This window comes from Pseudochaenichthys georgianus, chromosome 15 (assembly GCF_902827115.2).
Source record: "Pseudochaenichthys georgianus chromosome 15, fPseGeo1.2, whole genome shotgun sequence".
Classification (NCBI taxonomy): Eukaryota; Metazoa; Chordata; class Actinopteri; order Perciformes; family Channichthyidae; genus Pseudochaenichthys; species Pseudochaenichthys georgianus.
Window position 1 is genome coordinate 16969072 of NC_047517.1, and position 13503 is coordinate 16982574.

The 13503-nt window shown below is 44.6% G+C and overlaps 1 protein-coding gene across 4 annotated transcripts in view; it reads left to right on the plus strand.

The window, feature by feature from the left end:
• The window catches only part of sipa1l2 (signal induced proliferation associated 1 like 2), an 81692-nt gene that overhangs the window by 20267 nt on the left and 47922 nt on the right, over positions 1 to 13503 (plus strand). For all 4 annotated transcript variants that reach the window (XM_034100695.1, XM_034100697.1, XM_034100694.1 and 1 more), the window contains exon 2: positions 9997 to 11809. In XM_034100695.1, coding sequence (XP_033956586.1) covers positions 10267 to 11809 — 1543 coding nt within the window. In that variant the 5' untranslated portion in view covers positions 9997 to 10266. The remainder of the gene's footprint in view (positions 1 to 9996; positions 11810 to 13503) is intronic.

Sequence of the window (13503 nt, forward strand, 5' to 3'; positions counted from 1 at the left end):
TTGATTGAGTATTGGCTCAGATTCGTGACTCTTGAAGCACTTGAAGAACATCTGTAGTGGATACTTACTGAACATTTAGCATGCCAAAATGCTAGTGACACGCTGATTGTTTTTATAGCACAACATGTTGCTTTTGAACCCTTTTAACATGCGCGGCTTCAAAACATGCTGCGGTGCTTCACAACACAATCGATTCCTTTCCGAAGACTCAACTGATGTTTGCAGAGAAGCAGAAGTGAAAGATATGTGCCTTCATGTTGCATGGATTACTATACACATAATTGGATTTACAATGGCTCCCCCCCATTAGTTCCCTGGCTTCAATACACAATCAAAGTGCTTGAAACAAACTACTCTCTATTGGCAGAACCCCCTTTCTTTGTCTGGAACTGAGCATATGGTAGATATTATAAGATCTGAATGTGTGCAGGAAATGAAAAGAATTGACCATTTCTGTTGGGTAAATACTCACTGTTCCCTGAACCAAGTGAGATGGAGTCGGATCTCGGCTGACCCCCGCGCTTTAGACATTCCAGATGGAGCTACTGCTAGCACAAAGTGGAGCATACTCATGGGTGCACTCAGTGGCGTAGGAAAACAGACTCATGTTCGTGTAAGCTGCCTCCGTGATAAGGCTAGGAATAACCACAAGTCCGAACCACAGAGTCCGCGGCAAAGCAAACCACTATCTTTTGTTTGATTTTACACGTGAGAGCACAACTGTTGACAGATGAGGTGTGGCGAGATGGCTTGTGGAGGGCAGTGACCTCGGCTTTAGCTGTGTAACCACAGATATCAGACAGTGCAGCTTCATCTCCATGGCCTCTTTCAGTCCAGCTGTCTTATATCTGTGGAAAGCTGCTCAATTTTCAAACGTTGTTATGAAAGTATTTAAGTCTGGTATGAAACAACTTCCTTTTTTTGCAGTCTCGTCTCTTCAATCCAGAAGCAAAGTGTGTTTTTCTAACTTGTGGGTTGTATATAGATCAAAATGCAGACAGATTATAAAGAGTTTCTTTTGAAGTAGCTCTCATGCCAGAGGATAGAGTCCTGGATACACTGCTGCGCTTGTGTGATAGAGCCTGTGTGTTCTTCTTAAGTCTGTGCACCTGGGGCACTGACAGGGTATCCGTGAATTTGGGCATTTCCCACAGTGCATTGTTAGGCCGGCCGCCCGGGAAATGATGAGACGATGAGGGTGCATGTTAACTCCGTACTGCTGTCTGACCTCCTTTTTTTTTATCTCTTCTACTGATGGTTCTTATGCTGTAGGGTCAACTCGGGTCTGTGTGCACTGAGATGTAAACAGAAAGCCTCTAATCGCCTACTTGCTCTTGCAGGAGCTCCCTCTGTTCACCCCCCCCTCTCCCAGCCGCTCTTACACTTACAACTTACACTTGTCTTCTTTGAAAACTGTCTTCTGCTTCTGCCCTTTGTGATGTTGGTATGAGCTCACCGCGTGTGTTTGTGTGCATCATGTCAAATGGTCAGTGTGGTCTAAAGCTAAGAACATGGAGGTTGTATATTAAAAAACAGAACTGGCATGTTTACTCGGGCAATATGGCAAGTTTGAATCATCTGAGTTTTGCATTGTGTTTCGATGAATGCAGCCGGATTAAACCTACAGTAATAACCGAGCCAAAGCAACTCTGTGTGGTTTAACATGATCAGTTCCACATTTGAGTCATCAGATTAGGAGCTATGTTCCTTGGCTATTGTTTTTTTTATTTTCAAGCCAGGTGGACCAAATTTCACACCAAAACAAATCACTTTAAGGCAATTCTTCAAAATCAATAAACTAGTAATTCCATGAGAATGGTCCACAAACACACGGCGATTTACTAATGCTGCTCCTTCGCTAAACCCGTCACATTTCATATTGCCATTATGAGACATCAGCACTGATAATGTACTAGTTGCGTTAATCTGGTCCTAAATCAAGTATAAAATACAGCATATGTCAAAATGCATTTGAATACTTCTCCAATGATTAAAATGACATTAAGCGTGTTTACTTGGAGTGTTCATGGATTTCCTGCCTTTTTGGACGGGGTAGATAGGGGGAGACTTTTAAGGTAATGGGACTCTCATTTTGGCACATCATAAAAGTGGCTGGCACACATTCCTCTCCTCATTTGTACCCCTCCTCTGTTGGAAGAAAATAATCCCTCCACTCTGTCTCCATGTTTGTTTTAGAGAACAAACATACTAGCTCCTCGTCTGCTTATTGTCATTGTAAAGCAGCACCAGGACTCTAAATCAGCTTCCCCCTCCTGTAACACAAGCTGCAGCTGGAGCATCTGCATCTATTCATTTCAACTTTCACCTCAGGATTTCTGGCCTTATGTTTCCACAACTTGCAAATTGCACCCTTTTGTGTGGAGGGTGCAGACCTCAAGTCACACCCTTTGAGGACAAGCCAAATTAGATGTCAAATTGAGTATAGTGTAGCTCTAAATGACAGAAATGGAGTGACATGAAGAGGAGAAGTTGGGATACACCGGGAGGCTGGGGATGAACTGCCTTTCTGTTTGGTTACTGACATACAGCCCTCTATCCTCTCTGGTGGAGGATGTTGTCACATTTCCACCGGTCACTTGCAAAGTATTATGTTTAATTCAGAAGCTTACCACTTATGCAACCCCGCTTAGCCTAAATAAATGTAAACGTGTGTGGTTTTAACCTCTTATCCTTGTTTGTAAATGATAACCAGGCTGAATATAGTTTGCTGTTTCCACATATCGGGCTCGATGAACTGGAACTCATTTTGTTGGTTTCCTTACCTCCCACTGAGGGTGTGACCCTCTTTTCACACTGGCCATTAAAACCTCAGCATTACTCCCGGCGTGCAATATTGGCGCGTTCGGCTGGTGGCCTGACCACAATAAGAGAGGGTGGAGTTAGATGATTGGGTTCTTACCGGCTCAGATATAGGGAGGGATCGCTGTGTTCAGGAAGGGGTGGGATCGGCGCTTAATGGCAGGGCTTTAGCATCAGTGCTAATTTGAGTGTCAGCTGGTGGGAGATTCCTCCCTGCTGTGAGGTTGAATTGTATGGGCAGCAGATGAAAGGGGAAGATGTTGAATGGTGCATTTGGTTTTCTTTTGGTCAATACCTTCATAGTTGGTGTAAGCAGTACACACACACACACACACACACACACACACACACACACACACACACACACACACACACACACACACACACACACACACACACACACACACACACACACACACACACACACACACACACACACACACACACACACACACACACACACACACACACACACACACACACACACACACACACACACGGAAGATGGTATGCCTGTTTTCCCAGGCCCCAGTAATGCACTCTTGAGGATAACATCACCCAATTAATTGGTCGTGTGGTTTAATTGCAGGAATCTCTTTGAGCTAGGTTTGGCAAAACTCCCATTCCTTTTTTTTCTTCTTCTCACTCCACCACTTTTACTTCTCTTCTTAACCTCCCATTCTCCTTTGCTTACCCAGTTAAGGTAAATAATCGCTCCACTGAAGCAGAAACACAAGTGTTTTCATCAGATTGGAGATGCCTGCGTCTGGTTCTCCCCGTCTTTCCCTGACTTCACGATAAATTTAATATCGCTCAAAACTATCGCATACTCCCCTCTGATTCCCACCGCAAGGTTGCAACAGCTGCTCTCAATAGAGGATTGAAAACAGAGCCCCCACGTTGTTATAAATCAACTCCTCGGAGGACGAAACACTATTATTGTGTGCGAGGAAGATTTGATTGTATTTGAGTTTGATGTGTCATGGAATGTGATTCATTGTTTTTGATTGAGGAACCAAGTGTCGGGCAGCGAAACTAAGGATGAACAGAGTGATACTTCAGACGTTTGATTGGCTGCAGCCTGTCAGCACTAAGCAGTATAAGGCCGGTAAAAAGGAACCAAAAGAAATGGACTGACAAAGACTTGTAAATGAGCTTCACATAGTAACGCTGCCTGACTCATTACATGATGAAGACCATGAGCTAGAAAATGGGTGTAATAATCTTGGCCTCTAACCTACATGGCACCCTAATTTGGCTGCGTGAGGGGAGGTGACTGCATTGCAGCTTGGCCTCGACTCGGGAGGTCACGGCGTCTTGGGGACGAGGCCGGCTACTACTTCCTGCTCCCCGAGAACAGAGGAGCATTAATAGGGCTCAATTACTCTGGGCTTTATTAAAGATAATTGTCCATAATTACAGGTCTGTGTTCGCCCCAAGGCTCCGAGTGGCCCAGCATCTTGCTAGGGGCTAAATAAACATGATTGACCCGAGGTGCTGGACACTAAAGAGGATATTTAAGAGGAATGTGACATTTCAAGGAAGTGAAAAACATGTCTCGAATAGAATTGGTTTAATTGGGAGCCATGTGTCTTTTAACTACAATAGGCTGCGGTTTTATTATGATAGACTGTAATGATGCGCAATGGGTTTACAGGCAGAGACATGCAGTTTAATGGCGCCTTTGATGACCACACATATGCAAATCGTGATATTTTGATTGCATAATTGTGACTCCCAGATGACTTTTTCGCACACATAATTGACCAAACCTTCACACATCAACTAGTTAATTCTGCAGACAATATTTTCAAATGTTACCCGAGGTCTAAGACAAGTGACAGGTTTGGCTTTTTAGAAAATCATGGCTACCTGAAAAGGACCTTGTTGCCAACCATTCAGATGATTTGGCATTCCTCTCAAGAATAGTTTCTAAGGTCTCATGACAAGGCCCTTGCTTTTTGAGCATAAAGTATGTGACTCATTTGCTTAAGTGCTGTCAGCTCTGAGTGGAGCAATCTTAATAATGTTGCATCTGGCATCGAATGGAGCTTTGGTGTTAATATATGCAGTGCTGTTTTGTAGAACATCCTTGCATTGACTTAATTTACATAAACCTCTTTTTCGAAAGTGCAATTATTTTACTCATAGCTCAGTTTTGTTGAGGAGTGAAGTATTGTTCTGCTACCTTACTACCCAGTTTGATCTATAAGATACAATAAAGATGGAGGACTTGGAGCGCTGCAACAAAAAGATATAATCGGCAGCTTTGCGAAGAGGAACTTTCTCTCAATGAGCACAGGACAGTTTTCTAGAAGTCATAGAAGTGACTAATGAGAAGTCACTCAGTCTAGTGAGTCTGTCACAGTTGGCCGACATCATTCCGTGTGTCCTGCCCGGGTGAAATATCAGTAATAGTGGAAGATTAATCTTGGGACGATGGACAGAACGTGAACTTTTTTGACAGCATATTAATATCCGCCGGGCCTTTAATCAGGCCACAGTGTCAGAGGATTATTTTCAGACCTGTCTGAACCGCTGGGCCACTCCTCCCTGGATGAACTATCCAACATCAGAGACAGAACATGAGTTCATTACTGTAATTAGGCCTCTCTTTTCCTTCCCCATCCCTTCCCCCTGTTCACCAGGCCTTGTGTCTTAAACACCCATAATGGCGATGCATTACTCCAGTAATAAAGGGCTGTTAGCAAAGCACACTGCCCACCCTCCATCTGCTGCCTCCCCTGCACACACAGACACAAAGGCAAGGGCAGAAAAGTGCCTCCTTCAGGTCACACAGAAGACGGATTCTGCTGACCAAGTAGCCTGTGGCACCCTCTATTAGGGGGTGCAGGGGGGAGGGGTTGATGTGGAATGAGACATGGTACAACTGTGTTCATTAATCACTGTCACAGGGGAAGAGGCTAATAGAAGGCAGGAAAGGGAAACACGGACCACCATGTTCAGTTTACCCTGTCCTGCCCTCACTGGGAAATAAGGGCCAGCTAACCTCTTACTGACCCTGTGTAAGATCACAAACATTGGGAAGCTAGACACTATGAACACAAGAACTTTGTTTATTCTTATGTTTTTACCTTCATTTTTGCACGCTAAATTCAAAATAAATGGGAATTGGAGGTTAAATAGGGAAGCTCCATTCAAATATTCCAGACTATAATATTGTCACATGCACAATAGCGACAGCGTAGTATTTGTTGCTCTCCCATGCTTGTCCAACAAAGCAGCATAAAATCCCCTTAAGACATACAAGGAGAAGAGACATGAAATAGTGCAAGAACATATTGCAAATGACAAAAGTAAACTGTATACATCAAATGAGATGAAACAGATTTTTTTTAATGAAATACTGTGCAGTACAATAAGATACTTTATCACAAAATAATATATAAATAAATGTGTGGACTATTAACAGATGTATGTGCTATAAACATACGTACGTAACGTTTTTTTTAAGCTTTCATTGCTATTTTTATATTTTGAGTAGGGATGCTCCGATCGCCAATTTTGGAGCTGATCGCCGGAATCAGTATCGGCCGATACCGATCGAGTGGGCGGGGCCTAAATGGAAGATTTAAACATCACTTTAAATCTTCCATTTAAAGTGATGATTACAACTCAGTTAATGGGGCTCATTCACTGGAGCTTCCACAGACAACAATCAACTTAGTTATTACATTCAAATGATGTACATTATTCAAGTTTACATTAAAATGAGCGGAAGCGCTCTCTTTCCTCTCCCCCTCTCTCTCTCCCTCTCCCCCTCTCTCGCTCGCCCCCCCTCTCTCTCTCTCCTCTCTCTCTCTCTCTCTCTCTCTCTCTCTCTCTCTCTCTCTCTCTCTCTCTCTCTCTCTCTCTCTCTCTCCTGACAGCCTGTCAGTATCTCATGCAGCTCACTGATCCAGTAATGAGTGACCCGACTGTGAAGAATAAATATATTTATAATAACTAGTTTAGCTTGTTCCAGAGGTAGATAAAATAGCTAAGTGTGTTAGGTCTAACTCTTGTGTGTTTCGCTCCGCTCACCGGTCCGTCACAGCGGGCGGAGCTGCAGGATTTCTGCTTCACACACACGTTGCATACCGCTATTTTATTGTCTTTTTCGGACACCTTAAAATAATGCCAGACCGGTGAAGCCATTTTGGCGAGCTTGTTTTGCCGCACACAGAGAAAAGTGTCATGTATTTTACGTCATGCGATCGGCTCTCGCGGTCGGCATGTTTAGAGAGCACCGATCGATCGGTAGAGAGTGAGTATCGGCCGATCTCGATCGGTGACTGATCGATCGGAGCATCCCTAATTTTGAGTTTGTCAATTCTTTCCTAACAGTTGAAATGAATATTAAACTTTGATTGTTTTCTTTTCTTTCTCTGTGTTGACACAGCATTACACCTCCATCTTGTTGTCTATCTGCTCGCCACAGACTACTGTGAATAGTCCTTCACACGGTGTTGTTGTCATGCTTTGAGATTACAGTATGTCCGTTTCTTTGTTCTTCTTGTTCTCAGTCATCTGTTAAAGCCTCTGTTGGGGTGTCCCCATTGATAAAGCTGTTTGCACAGGTGGCACATTTTGCTGTCACTAGCTCTAATTGTGAGTGTGAAAGGGACTGTGTTGAGTCAATGCGTGCCATTTGGCCGTTGGTCAGCAGACGGCCATATTGTCACCTCTGCTCACTGTCATGCCTGGGAAAAAGACCTGAGCTTTTAGACACATGTATTTTTGCTTGACCTACAGAAACCTCAAATACATTTCCAGCAGCAAGAGTAGCACTTTACAGTCATTTTCCCAAGAGTCTTTGTTTCTTTTGGCATCCCGCATGATGTCTCGGGGTGATGGATATTGCATTTGGCAGAGGTCCCATTTTCTCTCTTTTGTCAAGTTGAGAATTAGGATTCACAAATATTTCAGAAACAATTATCCTTCTACAATATGCAGTAAAGTACAATAGACATACAGATTTAGACTTTGTATAGGGGTCATTCTTCAAAATAAATGGTAACATTGGGGCCCGCTTACACGACGAGCACATCGGCATACAGCTCATCTTTTTTTAAAAGAGACAGTCAGCAGTGCTGGAATGTGAGTACAACCATATGTATTGTTAAGTACTGCAATCGTAACCATTTTGAGGAATTTGGACTTTATTTAAATGATTACATTTTACAACAACTTCTCCTGTACGATTTAGAATCACATATTAAACATTTTGCTCTTATTTTTGTCTTATAGCTGTTGTTACTATGTTACTGTTTGTTTTATGTTATGAATAGTGTTGAATAATACACGATCTTCCATGTTAGCCTTTTCAGACAAAGATAAAGATGTAATCTGCATTGAAAATAAGGCGTTGGCATTGTTGAGGAGAACACTGCAACCCGGGAGATATTCCATTATTCATCAAACGCCAACTGTAACAGACAGACATATTTCCCAGAGCAGTGCTTGTCGCTACGTTATGCATTCACATGACACAACACAAAATCTTGCCGTCCTCTCCAAACCTTTGTTTAATACAGTTTCTATGTTGTGAATGAAGCTGGTTTCATAACCAGACCAGTCTGAAATGGGAGGGAGAGGATTGTGGATAGTTTGGCAGAAGGAGTTATCATTATCAATCTACTTCTACACATTTGCGTCATGCCTGCATTAACCTGTATTTGGCCGCATACTTTATTATTTCCCGGTCATCCCGAGTGTATTTGGTCTAGTCTGTCGGTCTGCAGCTAATCTTGATGTGACCCACATTTTAATCCCAAAATAGTTTACCCTCCTCCCTAACTACATGTGGAATGTAAACAGTTGTCTGGTAGCAAAATATATAATACATTAAAGGCAAGTGGACGGAGCTGAAACTGAGAGAAACCTTCCAAAGACAAATCATCTTAAACTTGCCTTCACATATTCACTGAAGCAAAAAGAAACTAGCAGTGCCCTTTTTCTCTGTGATGTGGAGGGTTTACTCTAAAACCCGGGGGGGTTTCACATGATTGCAGAAAAGGGAGGAATGAGGCACACCACCAGCCCAAAGAACATGAAAAAAGCATTTAGGCCAATGTAGGATGACCTGGTGTCTGTATTGTGGCGTGGTGTAATCTGCTATGCAGAAGTCAGTGTTTGAGGAGATGAATCCAGCGTAGCACCTCAGTCACTTCCCCCCCCCCGGGACCCTGTGACATATCTCATAGCATGGGATGGGACTGATGAGAGAAGAGTTGCTCACTTCCTTACAGTGCATTCTTTGTCTGTTATCATCTTTATTACATTGTCCATGTCAAATTGTTTCAAACAAGGCTATATGACCAACACGCCGCTGATTTCCTAAGGTCTATAAATGGCTAATGGGGAACCAAGTGGTTTCTCTAGGACAAGCCGACCAATGTTTCACTCTCCTTCTCTGTCCTCAGATGTTCAGGTTAAACAATAATACTGCTGTTGTCAAGCTTTTCTTTTTCTCATTATAATTCCCCAAGTTAAAAAAACAAAACTGAACAAGGGTTAAACTTGAAAACATAATTTTCTGTAGTTATGATAGTGGAGTGTACCACAACGTCATATTTCCGCACATTTGTTATACGTCATAGCCCATTTACTTCATTGGGTCGTTGTTAATTTTCCTCCTAATCAACTCCATCAGATACAAAAGGCGAAGTGGGGTTGAATATGCAAAACTACCCTTCTGTATAATTTGCAGCTTGATGATGCTGCGAGCGGTTGAAGCAGATATTGGTACATGTGAACATTTAGCCGAACATCTGCCTCTTGTTGCAGTAATTTGCTTCACCGCCATCTGTTAGGCATTGGCTGGAAGCACCAACAATGATATCCATCTATCTTGTTATAAACCCATAATGGCACCAGCTCTTCTTAGAAAATACATTAATTAGCTGTATTCGATGATATGCTCCACACAGTTTCAAAACTAATACAGCTCTACATACCCCTTAGTGGGAGTTTATTTCAAGATAACAGGGTACAGACAATCTAGGTCAGCCGTTCTGTCATTGTTAATAGCTGAACTGAATGTGCTGTGTTTGGGGTCATTTTAAGGAACACAACTTCCTTTCCCTACGTTTGAAATGAAAATGTCTCAGTAACAGTGTGCTAGCCCTCTCGCCTTGTGCTAACATTTTCTCTGTTTTTGTTTCCGTGCCACAGATCCAACTCTTCCAGCTGTCGTTCTGCATTGACGGCACGCTGTGAGAAAAGACTTCGCTCCGCTGTGCCTCAGCGCCCCTCAGACACTTGTCCTTGACATCCAAATGCTGTGTGTCGATCGTCGTGCCAGCCGCCTTCTGTGAGTTATGACGACGGCTGCTTCATTGACTCAGGAACGAGGCTCCTCCTCCGCTCAGCAGTGAGCAAATCACATAATGTAATGAAGAAGTGTCCTGAAAGTCTGCTCTTCAAGGAGTCTGCTGGCAGGATATGAGTATTTTGAGCCCTGTGACGGATAACAAATCAAACCTCACGGGAATTGTGGGAGGCCCAGAAGAATACTACAGAGCCATGCAGTCAGAGGAGCTATTCAACAGGAAACTCAAAGCCCTGAATGGTAACATGGGACCACCAGCCCCCAACATGCAGGGGAAACCTGATAAAACAAATGGAACTCCAGCCATGCCTAAAATGGGCGTCAGGGCCAGAGCGACAGAATGGCCACCAAGGAGCGATGGATGGGACGGACGACCTTCACCAAACTATCAGAGCGTGATACCAGTGTTTCAGAACGGCCAGCAGGAACACTGTGTGGAAATACTGGAGCAAGGAGAGTCAGTCTGCCTGGAGGTAGACTACTCTGACAAATACTCACTGAGCGACCTCCTCAGCCACTCACCGCTGAATGGTCTCCATCCTATCCGCCAACGCAGCAACAGCGATGTAACCATCAGTGACATTGACTCTGAGGACATAATGGACCAGCACGCTGTCAATCCAAACACTGGTGCGTCTCTGCATCGTGAGTACGGCAGCACATCCTCCATTGACCGCCAGGGCCTGGCTGGTCAAGGCTTCTTCACCATGCTAAGGGGTTACCAAGTGGAAACCCTGGACCGCCGTAGCATACCGCCCATGGGTTTCCCCGAGTTGTTGCGCTGCGACGTCGCACTCTCCCCCAGCCTGCAGACAGCAGCCCAGATCGCCAGGGGTGAGATAGTCCACATTCCAGGCTACGACTACATAGACCACTCTCTCCTCTACAGCCGGGAGCCGGACAAGTCCTTCATGAGGCGCCTTAAATCCGAATCGTCTGAAACTTCCCTGTTCAGGAAGCTGCGTACCATAAAGAGCGAGAGTGATGCCTTGCGGCTCTCTTTAGAGGATGACCGGCGGCCGCTCAGCTTCCAAAAATGCTTTGCGCACTATGACGTCCAGAGCGTTCTTTTCAACATCAGTGAGGCGGTGGCAGGCAGAGCCAACCTGTGTCAGAGGAAGAACACCACCACCGGGGCTTCAGCTGCCTCCGCTGGACTCGGGCCTGGTGCTGTGGCAGGAAGCGGTGGCGGAGTCGTAGGTGGAGCGTTGGCTATGGCTATGGCTATGACTGGACCTGGACCCGGAGCAGGGATAGATAGTGGGGCGGCTGCATGTAGCAGTGGAAATACACCCATGTTTGAGTCTCCACTGGGCAGCAGGGAGGAGTTGAACCCCAAGGAGAACCTGGACGCTGATGACGGGGACCGGAAGAGCAACGGCTTAGTGCTGAGCTGTCCTCACTTTCGCAACGAGGTCGGTGGCGAGGGCGAGAGGAAGATCTCCCTCTCCAGAGCCAACAGTGCCAACTACACTGGTATGTCGGAGAGCTGCTCTTTCGAATCATCTTTAAGTTCCCACTGCACCAACGCAGGAGTCTCTGTTCTGGAGGTGCCTCGAGAAAACCAGCCTATCCACAGGGAGAAGGTCAAACGCTACATCATTGAGCACATCGACCTCGGAGCATACTACTACCACAAATTCTTCTACGGCAGAGGTAAGGAATGCTAATGATGATGATGTGTGATTTCTCCGTTAAACAGAGTTATAACAGGAGGATTGAAATGACTCAATGTTAAAGATTATTAAACTTTCCAGGCCAAATCCATTTCCTTGAAATTATGCACAACGCTGTGTGAGCAAGTTCCCAAATGGAATAGCCTCAGATATCTTGACGGCCCGGTTTATTTTTGTAGGGCCAGATGAAATAAGGGGACAGAACAATAGCAGTCTTGTGTTTGGCGCAAGGGTGTGTGTTTAACTTCCTCGGGAGAAGAGCGGTCATGTCCACCCCGCGGAGAAGCAGTGATTAGTCATGTGAGAAGAGAGAGGTGAGCGAGAGGGTGTGTTGCAGCTGTTCCCCGTGGGGGCCGCAGGGGTGTGACGACCCCATCCTATGAAACTTTAGGGTCAGTAAAACTATGCCAAGGTCCCAGGTCCCCTCATTAAAACACCTACATGGCCGACACTGGAAATACCACGCAGACCCCGACCCATCACCGCATTTCACATATCTGTTTCCCCACTGTCTGTGAGACGCTCTCAGCAGATTGGGTTACCCATTCTTGAGCCTCCCCAGAAAACAGCTGCTTCACCTTTCACACTGAGAGACGCCTGACCTTCTTCAAAAAGAATCTCTGTGTTAGGAAAAATACTCTTCAGTGTGACAGCGTGAAAACTTAATCGAGACCCAGCGTAAAGGAATCTGCTCTACTTACAGTATGTCAGACTGTACAACTGAGCCTACTCACGCATAGTTAACGCATCCCTGGTGTAGCTGTATTGTGTTTTTATGCTCATTCAGCCAAATGTATAATAGAAATACCCCGTGTTGCTGTCAGCTTCATTCTCATGTTATAGCTTTAACAGAAGATGCCTCTTTCACAGTATGTGGATGCAGCCTATGCCCTTTTTTCACGAGGTGTTTTATCAGAAAGACAAGTCTGTCATCACCTCTGGTTCACCACAAAAAACACACACACACACACACATAAAAATAGGCACACACACTCAATCTCACAAACATGGCTGTGTGTCACCACTTTAGGGCAAGCTTTTATCAACCTGGGCTGAACATTGATCCCATTGATTGCCTAAAGTCCTCCTTCCCTTAGCAACAGGAGTGTTTGTCCCCAGGCCGCCCTAATGGACACAGTGTTTCCTTCACACCCACGGGCCAAGACTTGTTACACACAGGTCATGGTTATATATATATGTGTAGATAGACATTGAGATATACAATAGAGGGTGAACCAGGGGTTTCTTAGCCTTTTAGGAAGTGGAAGGTAATTGTTTTTTATTGGATTACAGTGCCAACACTCTAGCGTAACAGGTACAGATGCAACTTTTTGAACTTTACTTGGCCAATTGATTTCGACCTCATTGTTGAAAAGAAAGGTTGATCCTCCACATTCCAGATTTGACTTGTAAATCTCCTGCTTGCACCCTTACCTTATCGATGACATGCGGTGTGTGTGTGTGTGTGTGTGTGTGTGTGTGTGTGTGTGTGTGGCTTTTACCTAACAGTCTGTGCCATTGTATGCCTGACTTTAACCATCATACGGCACAATGTGCAAATGTATCAGATGGTGGCAGATCGACCAGTGCATTGCTAGTCATAGGTGGCTGAGAGCTACTCATCCTGACCGTGCCCGATGGAGATATTTGACATTAAATAAAGTCTTTGAGTCA